Here is a 12406-nt window from a genome sequence, read left to right on the forward strand (position 1 = left end):
ATTATTATAAACTATTTTAGTTTTTACATTAGTGAATATTATTAAACTTCATGGATAATATTATTCGTAATTTAATTTAATTTAATCTAGTTAAATTACAAACATTAATATTATATTTACTAAAATAAATTTATTTTATTTTATTTAAGCCATTAATTTGGACTTTTATAATTACAATATACTACATATTTTTATTATATTATACTAAATTTACTTCTAATTTACCCTTCTTATTTTTAATTTTAATTCTACTCTAAGACCAACTCCATCAAAGTCAGAAAAAGTTTAATAACTTCATTTTAATTTAGACTTAAATATTAATTTTAGCAATACTTCTTCGAATGACTCTTTCTTAAAATAATGGAAAGTTATCTTATCCAAACCTGTCCTCCTCCTCCCCATTCTCCCTCCACGGAATTTTCCAATAGAGGGGCGGATAACGGTGTAGGTGTGAGGAAACAACTAAAACAAAGGTCAGTAACCACAGAAGATCAACCCTCCGAGGAGCCGAACACTACAAGAGGCAACCCAAAAACGGCAGCTGCCACCATGAAGGTTAGCAATGGAAATTCCTCGCAACCTCTGGTCACTAGGCAGGAGAAAATCCCGCATCATGTTGGATTGCCCTAAGGAGTGGCCACACTGGCAAGAGCTATCTCCACCATAATAAGGGAGCACCTGATAGCCAAAAGTACCGGGCTCTCAATAAGGATGCAGCTAAGCAGAGAAGGTGATCTCAGAGAAGTGCAGAGTTTTCTACATTCCAAGGGAGTCAGTCACCTTTCACTCATTTCAGCTCCCAAAAGATAGAGAGTTCAAGGGGTCATCTGAGGCATCCCTTACGAGGCCACCCCAGAAGAGGTGAAAGAGGAGCTGACCTCGCTCGGTTACAAGGCAGTTTCTGTAAAAAAAACTGATGAAAGTCAGCTTCCCACAACAAGGCCCCACATGCCTTGTCGTGTTAAAACGCACACCAGCCACCTGGGGCATTTATGACCTGGATAACTTATTCTATTGCAGAATTAAGGTCACTGCATTGTATCTTGAAGGGTCCACCCCAATGCCACAGATACCAGAAGTTCGGCCACTCATCAAACTATTGCCGCAGGACACAGCTCTGTGTGAAATGTGGTGACCACTGCATGGTGACATGCTTAAAGCTACGCAAGGAGCCCACCTTGTATGCTAACTGTAAGAGGCCGCACCCGGCCACCAATTACAGGGGCTGCCCTTATTATAAGGAACAGCTAAACAGGCAAAAGGGCACCCAGAAAGTCGGCCATAGCTGGGCATGAGTCGCCGGAGGGGAAAACCGAGCCCCCACCCAGGTAGTTTTACCAGCGGAAATGGTGACGGTGGAAAAAGAGGAATCATCTACCCCATACCGTCCAATCCCAAACCGGCACTCGCTACAAAAAAGGTGGAGGCAATAAAACCAAACAAGCCTGCTCCAATCAATTTTGAAGCTTTTCGAAACTTGCTCTGAAAAAAAGTAGCCTATCAATTGGCTAAGTCAAAGCGGGCGGGTGCCAAACCTACGACCTCGGGCAAATCAACCTAAGTCCCGGAAGCCCCACGCCCCACAAAAAAGGCGACAACGACCTGTGCCCCCTCCAGTGGCAAGAAAATCATGACCGCACCCCTGATGGAGAGTTCCGGTACGGATTTCTTGTCAAAAGTGACAATTAAAGAAGTCTTACTGAAATTTTTCGCCACACTCCCCCACCTTCTTCAAGTTAAATTTCTTAAGGATTTAATTCAGTCCTTAATAGAGTGCCTCATCAACCTACTATCTAGGCATGGTTAGACAAACACTCTGACTGCTACAGTGGAACGCCAATTCAGTAGTAGGCAAGACGGCAGAACTTTGCCGTCTGGCCGAGGATCTACTAATAGACGTGATACTGTTGTCTGAGACGTGTCTGAACGCGAACAAACCACTGACCATTCAGAACTACTTTATGTATAGGACTGATAGGCCAGTACAATCCTAACGGCCTACCAGCGGCGGAACTGCAATTTCAGCCCACAGACGCCACAGACACATGCGGTTCCACCTCCACACTAACGTGATGCAGCAGACTTGTGTACATGTAGAACATCCAGGCACGGTGTAACGGCTGATTTCCGCTTATAATAAACCAAACTCAGCGGTACTCGGCGCAAATCTAGATGCCGTGCTAGAAAATTAGGATGGGCGACCTTAACGCTAAGCACGAGTCTTGGAATAGCAATCTGACAAGTGCAAATGGTAGGTTGCTATACGAACGGGCACGAGCACACCGGTTAGCCGTCATAGGCCTCGAGGTGCCCACCTTCGTTCATCAAACGGGCAGATCGAGACCCGATGTACTCGACATCGCAATCATGAAGGCGGTAACAATTCCGTAATTGAAACAATAGAAGACCTCAGATCGGACCACTCTCCTGTCTTATTGGAGCTAGGCCAAGCAGGGGGCGGCCGAGACCTCCCGACTATACCCCGAAGGTCAGTGAATTGGAAAAGGTTTTATGAAACTCTCCAACGGGACTATAGGCCAGTACATCCTGAACTCCTGACCGCACCGGAGGAAATCGACGACACGGTCGAACGTGTAACGTCGTCAATGACTGAGGCTCTGTCGAGAAAAGGCCACGACTGAGCTCTACGGAAAAGGCCACCAGGAATACCCGTAATAATCTCCCGCCTTACATATCTGACACTATAGCAGAAAAGCGCCGACTGAGGAGGAGATACCGAATCACCCTGTCCCCCGATGATAAAAGGGCTTTTTATAATCAAACGGACTGAGTGAAACAGCTGCTGGCAAAACATCGAGAGGATTCGTAGAACGAATACGTCGCCTCGGTTTCAGACAACTTCTCAGTGTTCAGGCTGAACAAAAAAACGAAGGAAAGAACCAATTTAGAAGAAAAACGGCTGCGGTTACAGTTTTTCTAGATGCGGCTAAAGCCTTTCAAAGTTTGGTAAAGCGGCTTGCTATATAAACTCGCACATTCGACAATCGCTGTCGCTATATCAAATTGATACGGTGTTATTTACTAGGCCGACAATTTGTTGTACGCGTAGAGGGAACAATCTCCTCCACCAGTTCCGCTGGGGACTTCCAGCGGAACAATATCCGCTGGAGTCCACAAAGGAGCAGCGCTTTCACCGTTCTTGTACACGGCCTACGTCAACGATATGCCGCTGTCGGAAGGAGTCAAAAAAGCTCTATTCGCAGACGACACGGCATATTATTATGAATCCAGAAGTGTAGATTACGCGATCGGGAGACTCCAAAGGCAATTGGATCTAGTAGAGCTGAGGCTCGACATTTGGAGAATCAAGGTCAACGGTGAAAAATCGGTGGCCGTGATGTTCACATACAAGACACGTGCTCCAGCCAGGCAGCTGGAAATCTCAGGAGTGAATCCCCTTTGGGAAAACAGTCAAGTACCTGGGAGTAGTCCTAGATAAACGGCTAACCTTAGGAGAACATGTTAAATATGTGGCCCAAAGGGCAAAAGCCATCAGAGCCTCACTATACCCAGTACTGAACAGTGCCAGCCCATATCCACTGGCAACCAAACTGCTCATTTCTCGGTTGTACGTCCTGCCGATTCTAACATACGCTTACCCGGCATGGAGAGCCTAGTTGAACTCCACGCTTCAAAAGAAATTGGAAGCCGTCCAAAACATAGCGTTACGGACGATATTTGGAGCACCGTTGTTCGTCAGAAACGCCACTCTTCGCCACGATGAGGGACTAAAAACCGTAACCGAAGTGGGGGAGGCGCAGGCGCGCAGATGTTCGGGAGAGCGGCCGTGTCCGAACACAGCCAGCCATCTTCGGGACATCTGCCGGCCGAGAGGACCCTACTCCACAGGGTGTACGAAAACGGCCTCACGCTGTATTCGACAAACCACGCGGTATATCGCATAACCTATAAATGGAAACCGCGCGAAAATTCGGGCCCCGAAAAAGACCGTTTTTATAATTAAATTTTTGTAAAAATTGTAACAACACTCCACAACATCCCACGAAGAGGCCGTAAATGGTACGTATGTAAATATATGTGTATATTTATATATATATATAAACATTTTTTTCCCAGATTTAAGCCGGGGATCCGAGGACTCAAACAACTCAAAACTGACCCAGAAATGAGCCAAAGGTAAGCCAAATATCCGCGATCACACACTGCCCACAAAGTATGCCAAACAACAAGCGAAAGCAGTTTCTGGAGAATTTAGGCGCTTCTTACATTTAAGCGATGTTACAATCCCAGTAGATATCCCAAAGAAAAAATAATATACACCAGGCTACATACAATCCCAATCATAGGACAGTTTGTTGTAACCACCGAACCTAAGAAAACTATTGCCTTTTCCCTTCCTTTCCTTACCAAACAAAATAAAATAAAACCTTTTTGTTTTTTTTTGTGTGCATATCTGTTTCTTATGTTCTAGATTCCACGGTCAACACAACATAGGCAATTGACAGTAGCCATGCAGTCCCCCAATCCCTTCCTGGACACAAGTGTGTCTGGATGACTTGTTGATTATGTTTATGTAAGTACTCCACCTCTTACTACTTTAAATATCAAGGCGATTGCCGCTCCCAAACCGCAACTGCAAATTTTAACCCCATTGTTCGTTACTTCCTTTAACCTTTCAAGAAAAAAGAATGGGCAGTAGGAATGGGCCAAGCAGCCACCAGACGAAAACTGCACAAAGAAGAAAGAAGAAACCTGCACTTTCCCTCATTCAGCCCTTTAGGGCCTTGGGACTTTTAAGGTTAGTGGTGTGTAATTTGATTACTGCCAACTCACAGAAAGTGTAAGCCAAAGAAGAAACCTATGAAAGAAGAAAGAAGACCCACAACACAACTTACCACCATGGACTGAAGTCTGGTAGAAGAGCCCAGCAGAGAAACAGCACGAAGGGCAGCACAAAAGAAGAAGATCTACAATCCTCCTTTCTACCAACTATCCTCAAAACTTACAATTTAATTAAGTCAGCACATGTGACTCCATCTGGTGAAGGGGGGCGCATTGTTTCCTCCAAAATAACTAGGACCCTGATAGGCATATTCCTGCTAGCCCGAAAGGACTTCAGCGAACGGACTGCAGGGCAATCATGCCAGGAGAATGAGGCTCGAAAGCCTCAATCTCCCATGGTCAGACCCAGTAAATAATAATTTTCATGCTGGTCCATACGGATAGGGACGCAAATCACCAAATCCATCCATAAAAAAAACTTAAAATTAATAATTCCCAGTAAATAACATCCAATAACCCGCCTGATAATAGAAAGATACAGCAGCAAGGGACATTGTCTAGGCTATGCGATCTGTAGGGAGAAATAATGAAACTCTCGCCATTCTTGCATTCCATTCCATTCCGATCTTTATGTCATTTATTAAATTTAGTCTCTTCCTTTCTCTTCTTTCTTCACCTTGAATGAAGCCATCAAGAACTGTATTTATTATTTTTTTTCCTCTGATTATATGCCTGATCTAATTTCCTTTTCTCCTTCTGAGATTCACCAATATTTTTCTACATTTATTTATTCTTCTTAATACATCTAGGTTACTTACTCTGTCAACTGCTCCAGACCCACACTTCAAAAACATCGATCTTATCTTTTTCCTCTTCCCCAGTGTTTCCTCTTTCCCTACCATACAAAAGTATACGCCAAACAATCTTAAATATACAGAAAAATTAAAGAATGGATGTGGTCAAGCAGTATAGCCTCAACAAAAAAATTCCCTAAATTGTTTTAAAAAAGTATTCACTGTCCCTAGTCCAGCACAATATTCAAAAGCTATTTGATGTTGTATCATACTATTATGTCCAGAAAGATAAACAATTTTCAAACGATTTCTTTGATAATAATGATATCAATTATTATATATTCAAGACACACAGAATTTGCATGCTACTGTAAAACTAGATATAATTTCAATAAATGACTGGTAGAACTGAACTTTAAGTGATAGCATTAGTTAAATGCGTTCTGTGATTTTTTGAAGTTTGTGGAAGTTACTGCTATGTTTATGTATTTTTTGGTTTTGTACATAACACAATTAAACTAAAAGAGATGGAGGTATTATTTTTTTATAATTATTTTTTTTTTAGTTTAAAGCTGGTAAAAGCATATGATATGTGACAGACAGGTAGGACTATTCTTTACAATTGGCTAAAACTAGTCTTTTACGAGGTTTGTAAGTAAAGTAATGAGACTGGTTCAGAAAAACTTTTATTTGTAATACAATTATACATGGACTCTATCACCTTCAAAATAGTTCTCTTGGGAAGCCACGCAAACATTTTTCCCACTCTTCATAGCAGTGTTGGAACTCAGAAACTGGAATATCCTTTAGATGGTCGGTTACATTTTTAAAAATGTTTTTTACTATTCCAAAATGGTGTCCTTGGAGGTGTTTTTTTAAAGTTGCAGGGACTCTAGTAGTTGAATAAGGTGGTTGAGGAACTACAGGAATGTTTTCTTTGGCAAAAAACTTATTAATTGAGAGTGCAGTGTAACAAGGTGCATTGTCATGATGCAGCATCCAGTTGTCTTTGATGCTGATTTTACATGGGCAACTCTTTTCTACAATCTTTCAAGAAGGTCTCAGTAAACACATTGATTTACAGTCTGTCCTGTAGGCAAAAACTCCTTATGGACAATGAATGCCATTACTATCAAAGAAACAAATTAGCATTGTTTTGATTTGCTCATTTTCACTTTTTTGGAATGTGATGAGTTTGAAGTCTGCCACTTCTTGCTCTGGCGTTTTGTTTCTGGGTTGTACTCAAACATCCAAGATTCATCACCAGTAATAACAGTTTTTAGAAAATCAGGAACAGTTTCAATTCGCCATAGAAGATTGCGGCACTCTTTCACCCTGTTGTTTTCTGTTCAACAGTGAGGTTTTTTATGACTAATTTTGCACAAACTTTTTCCATGTCCAAATATTTGCTGTAATCAAATTTGGGCTTAAAGCCTGAAAGCTCAAGGTAGTCTCACTTTGTGTTAATAGTAATCATCTACACCATAATTTTTTAAAAATTATTAACTTTAAAGTTACATTGTGTAAAGTTAAAGTTATGGAATCAGTACATTAATGATTCACCAAATATCTATAGCTAATATTCAAATGCAAATATCTAACAGCTATAAAGGGATAAATCAACAGTCCAATTTTGAAAAAGCAAACTGGATTATTTCATGAAGTAAATTTTCATCTACCATGAAAGAGTTTTTTCTTATTCTTGTTTTGTAATAAGTTATGTTACTTTTTGTTTTTTGAATGTATAAAAATTTCTTGTTGTATTGAAGGAGAAATAAAGAATTTATGAATATTGGTATCTAAAAAAAAATTCATATAAGAACACTAACTTTGAATGAAGCACATCGCCACGTAATATTTTTTACTCCGCAGACCAATGTTTTTACAAGCAATCTGCAGTCTGCTACACTATAATTGGCAGCCTGTGATGTAGGAAATCCAAATTTAACTTTACCAGGTTCACGATCATCATTCTTTATTCCTATATAGCACATACAAAATAAAATAAATTACCAGTTTCAATAACCATATCACAAACCACATAACATTTACACAACATTGTAACAACAGTTTAGGAAAAACGAAAAATCTATAATTGTAATTGAATTCAAACTTAACACTTTCAGCAGTGATAAAATACCAAACATCACTTTGAACATTTAAAATTAATAAATAAGCCACTATGCAGAGTACTGGACTCATAGAAACTCCAGGCAAATGGTTAATTACCTGGAAACAATTAGTTTCACTTCTACTGGATATTTTAGTGAAAGATTCTTAATGAGAAAAATAAATGTATAAATTTTCCATCAGCAGATTTCAAAATGGCAGCTGTATTAAAATAAACTTACCAAAATTCTCTAGATCAAACTGCTAGTTAAAAAAGAGTATTAAATGCTCTATTCAAACACCCTTACATGCTTTATACGCTCATAACAGCTATAAATGGAGCATTCTAATGTTCTGACTTGTTTTCCACAAGTCAAATGGGATTCAGATATAAATGCTGTATCATCAAATGAACTTACAGTGCTTTCAATACTCCATCAAAAATTTAGCTATGTAGTTATGAAAATATTGGCTATGTAGCTATGTAGTATTGGTGCAGTAAATATAAATGTGGCTTTACTGTAACAGGAATTATAAATATATAAGAAAAAGGAAAGAACCCTATATAGAAATACCTTTCACATATGAACAAATGATTCAAACAAATTATTATCTTAAGCTAATCTTGAGTCAAATTAAAGTACCAGATATTCAAATTCACACTAAGTTAAAGAATACATATCTAGTTTCACCATTGGTAGTAGTGAAAGAATAGTCTAAATCTTTGTTATATTTCTTATTATTTATATAATACAATAATATTATTAAATGTTACTTGTGTGTTAATTATTATTATTATTATTATAATATAACAATTCTTAAACAAATATAAATATGATAGACTGTAAAAAACATACCAGATATTGGTTCAAGAAGGCCAGTTTGTGGATTAACAATGGGTTTCTCTTCTGCCTTGTCAATTCCTAATGGTCCAGTTGTCCCACTGGGCACTCCTCCTGAAGTTTGCACTGTAGACGACTGCTGCGCTTTACTAAAGAGAAAAAAACATTTGCTTAAAATAAAGTAAGAAAAAAATTAATGCAAAGAACATTTCTCTTGTCCAAATTTTCAAAACATTTATGAAGATTTTTCAAGCTACCCATCACAGCTTTGCCTGAGAAAATTAGGTCAGAACCTCTTTGTATACTAACGTTAGTAGTCCTTCCACTATTAAAATCACTAAAATTGATAGAGAATTTACTCTGGAGCAGGCACATACAATTGACCATGGAAAAAACAGTCTTCTCTTAAATCGATTCCTGCAACTTTAAATGACTGTCCTTCTGACTATTGTTATTGCAAAACAGATTTTAATTGGAAATTGCATGCTTTAGAACTTGAATGGGTAGTTAGAAGGTATTAGTGGTATGTGAGGAATGGAAACCAACTCTCCTCAGGCACAGCCAATCATAATTATGGCTTTGACTACATTTTTCTGGATAGGTTTTGTATGTAATCATGTTCCAGTTCACCATTTTGGAGGACAAAGATTTCACAGCAACGTAATTGATGACTTTTAGAGGAAGTCTGTGTGCTGAAAAGCTGTATGGATTGAGTGTGTTGAGAAACTCTCCTGGATATTGCACTGCATTATTTACTTCCAAAACTGAAATGACGGATCTGTACTCCATACTTTCTCCCTCAGATGAATTCAATAAAATTTCATTGGTCTCAGCAGCTATATAATTTTTTGGTTTATTATGAAATAATATACTCATTATTATAAAATTATATAATACTATTATCATTTAATAATAGCATAAATAAAGAATAAAAATTAATATCATATCATTACACATAATAAGCACAGATTAACTATAAGTAAAGTAGTATATATTTTTTTTGAACCTGTCAATTTGCAGAAGGTACATTGAAGTAGTGAACCAGTCTCCATTGATGATATGCAGCGTATTTAATTCTTATAACTACTCCAACTCTTGTTAATATATTGAAAACCAAATATAAATAACATTGTATTGTGTAAATTAATCCAAATATTGGAAGTATTGAACAAGGGCTTTAAAATGTGAAGCAACCCTAAGACTTTTTTCTGGGAATTTTTATGTTGAACATGGGCCAGTGATATATTTTCATCTGATGCTTTTCTAACATATGGAGCCTTTTACCTCTGAACATAAAAATATGACTCATTGAAAACCATAACATTTTTCTAGTTTTCTTTGATCCAGTTAGCATGTGCTATGGCCCACAAGAGCTTCTTTTTACACAATGCTGGTGTTAAAAGGTGCTTTTTAGCTGGTTGACAAGCTTTCTGTCCAGCTACAAGAAATTGGAGTCTAACATTGTCATGTAAATCTGTTCCAGGGATTGCTAATTCTCGATTTAAGTCCACAGAAGATAATTTTGGATCAAGTTTACTTTTGCTCACTAATAACCGATCCTGAGTTGAAATAGTTTTTCTTCTACTGCCACATTTGCCTTGCCTTTGAAGTGAAATGGAACCAGTTTCTTTAAGATTGTTTTAAAATAGCATTTACTGTTCCAGTTCAACACCAAACTCAGAAGCTATTTGTTGTTGTGTCATACTAGTTATGTCCATTATTATGCATTTAAGATGCACAACAAAAAATATGATTTTGTAATAAAAAGTTAATTAAACTTTCACAGAGTACTATTAGTAATACAGAATGTTTAGGTTCTGCATCAAAACTACCTTTGAGCAATGTCAACCTTTCTTTCACAGAAAGCTGGCGTGTCCAAGCAAGACCATCTTTTTAACTCCCATCTTTCAATATACATTTTTTAGCAAAATCCACTCTTTTACTATGTAAATTTAACATCACATATTCATCATCGGAAATATACATTTATGTTCTGCATCAATAATCGTAGTTTGTTATTAAATCTATTTTATTATAACATACTACAGACTGTTGATGACATCATCATCATTAGTCAGGGATTTCTTAACAACATTTTAATGTATCTAATTAGGTGGTGAAGATCTTCACCGCCAAAATATTTCATAATAACGCAACAAAATACAGTAAATTTATTGATGAAACAGTTTATTTTGCATGATCTGCATCACTAATGTATTTTATTATAATATACTATAGCCTATCGATGATGACAGGGAATTCCCCGCATTGTATACAGCTGTCAATTATTGATTAAATGAAATAATAATTCTTTTTTTTATCAATTATTTTTAATACAAACATGACCTTTGATCCATCAATCAATAGTAATAAAAAAATGATGCTTTATTTATATGCCTATTATACATATTGAAAGCTAACAACAATAAGTTATGTTTATTAAAATCATAAGAGGAGGTAGGTAAAGAAGATTTTTGAGGAGGACATCGCAAGAGGTCTGAGTAAAAAAGATAAGGTAGAAATGTAGAACAAGAATGGGAGAATGTTAAAAAGGAAATTCTTAAATCAGCAGAAGCGAACTTAGGCGGAACAAAGAGAACTGGTAGAAAACCTTGGGTTTCAGACGATATATTGCAGCTGATGGATGAATGTAGAAAATATAAGAATGCTAGTGATGAAGAAAGTAAAAGGAACTATCGAAAATTAAGAAATACTATAAACAGGAAGTGCAAACTAGCGAAAGAAGAGTGGATTAAAGAAAAGTGTTCAGAAGTGGAAAGAGAAATGAACATTGGTAAAATAGACGGAGCATACAGGAAAGTTAAGAAAAATTTTTTGGTACATAAATTAAAATCTAATAATGTGTTAAATAAAGATGTACACTGAATTAAAATATGAAAGGAAAGGTCGATAGGTGGGTGGAATATATTGAAGAGTTATACGGAGGAAATGAATTAGAAAATGTTGTTATAGAGAAAGAATAGGAAGTCGAAGAGAATGAAAGGGGAGATACAATACTGAGATCTGAATTTAAGAGAGCATTAAAAGATTTGAATGGCAGAAAGGCTCCTGGAATAGATGGAATACCTGCAGAATTACTGCACAGTGGAAGTGAGGAAGCAATAGATAGATTATACAAACTAGTATGTAATATTTACAAAAAGGGGAAGTTCCGTTAGACTTCAAAAAGAGTGTTATAGTCATGATACCAAAGAGAGCAGGAGCAGATATATGTGAAGAATACAGAACCAATAGCTTAACTACTCATGCACCAAAAATCTTAACTAGAATTCTGTACAGAAGAACTAAGAGGAAAGTGGAAGAAGTGTTAGGAAAGGAGCAATTTGGTTTCAGGAAATGTATTAGGACAAAGGAAGCAGTTTTAGTGCTCAGATTAATAGTAGAAGGAAGATTAAAGAAAAACAAACCAACATACTCGTACTTGGCATTTATAGACCTGGAAAAGGCATTCGATAACGTAGACTGGAATAAAATGTTCAGTATTTAAAAAAAAATAGTGTTCAAATACAGAAATAAAAGAACAATTGCTAACATTTACAGGAATCAAGCAGCAACAGTAATAATTGAAGAACATAAGAAAGAAGCCGTAATAAGAAAGGGAGTCTGACAAGGATGTTCCCTATCCCTGTTATTTTTTAATCTTTACGAGGAACTAGCAGTTAATGATGTTAAAGAACAATTTAGATTCGGAGTAACAGTACAAGGTGAAAAGTTAAAGATGCTACGATTTGCTGATGATATAGTAATTCTAGCTGAGAGTAAAAAGGATTTAGAAGAAACAATGAATGGCATGGATGAAGTCCTACACAAGAACTATTGCATGAAAATAAACAAGAACAAAACGAAAGTAATGAAATGTAGTAGAAATTACAAAGA

At 37.1% G+C, this 12406-nt stretch overlaps 1 protein-coding gene across 2 annotated transcripts in view; it reads right to left on the bottom strand.

The window, feature by feature from the left end:
• Nipped-A (Transcription-associated protein Nipped-A) overlaps window positions 1-12406 on the bottom strand; it is a 375844-nt gene that overhangs the window by 302292 nt on the left and 61146 nt on the right. For both annotated transcript variants that reach the window (XM_075378320.1, XM_075378311.1), the window contains 2 exons: window positions 8525-8658; window positions 7388-7539 (listed from right to left, as the gene is read on the bottom strand). In XM_075378320.1, coding sequence (XP_075234435.1) covers window positions 7388-7539; window positions 8525-8658 — 286 coding nt within the window. The remainder of the gene's footprint in view (window positions 1-7387; window positions 7540-8524; window positions 8659-12406) is intronic.

The sequence above is a fragment of the Lycorma delicatula genome, chromosome 1 (genome assembly GCF_047948215.1).
Source record: "Lycorma delicatula isolate Av1 chromosome 1, ASM4794821v1, whole genome shotgun sequence".
Classification (NCBI taxonomy): domain Eukaryota; kingdom Metazoa; phylum Arthropoda; class Insecta; order Hemiptera; family Fulgoridae; genus Lycorma; species Lycorma delicatula.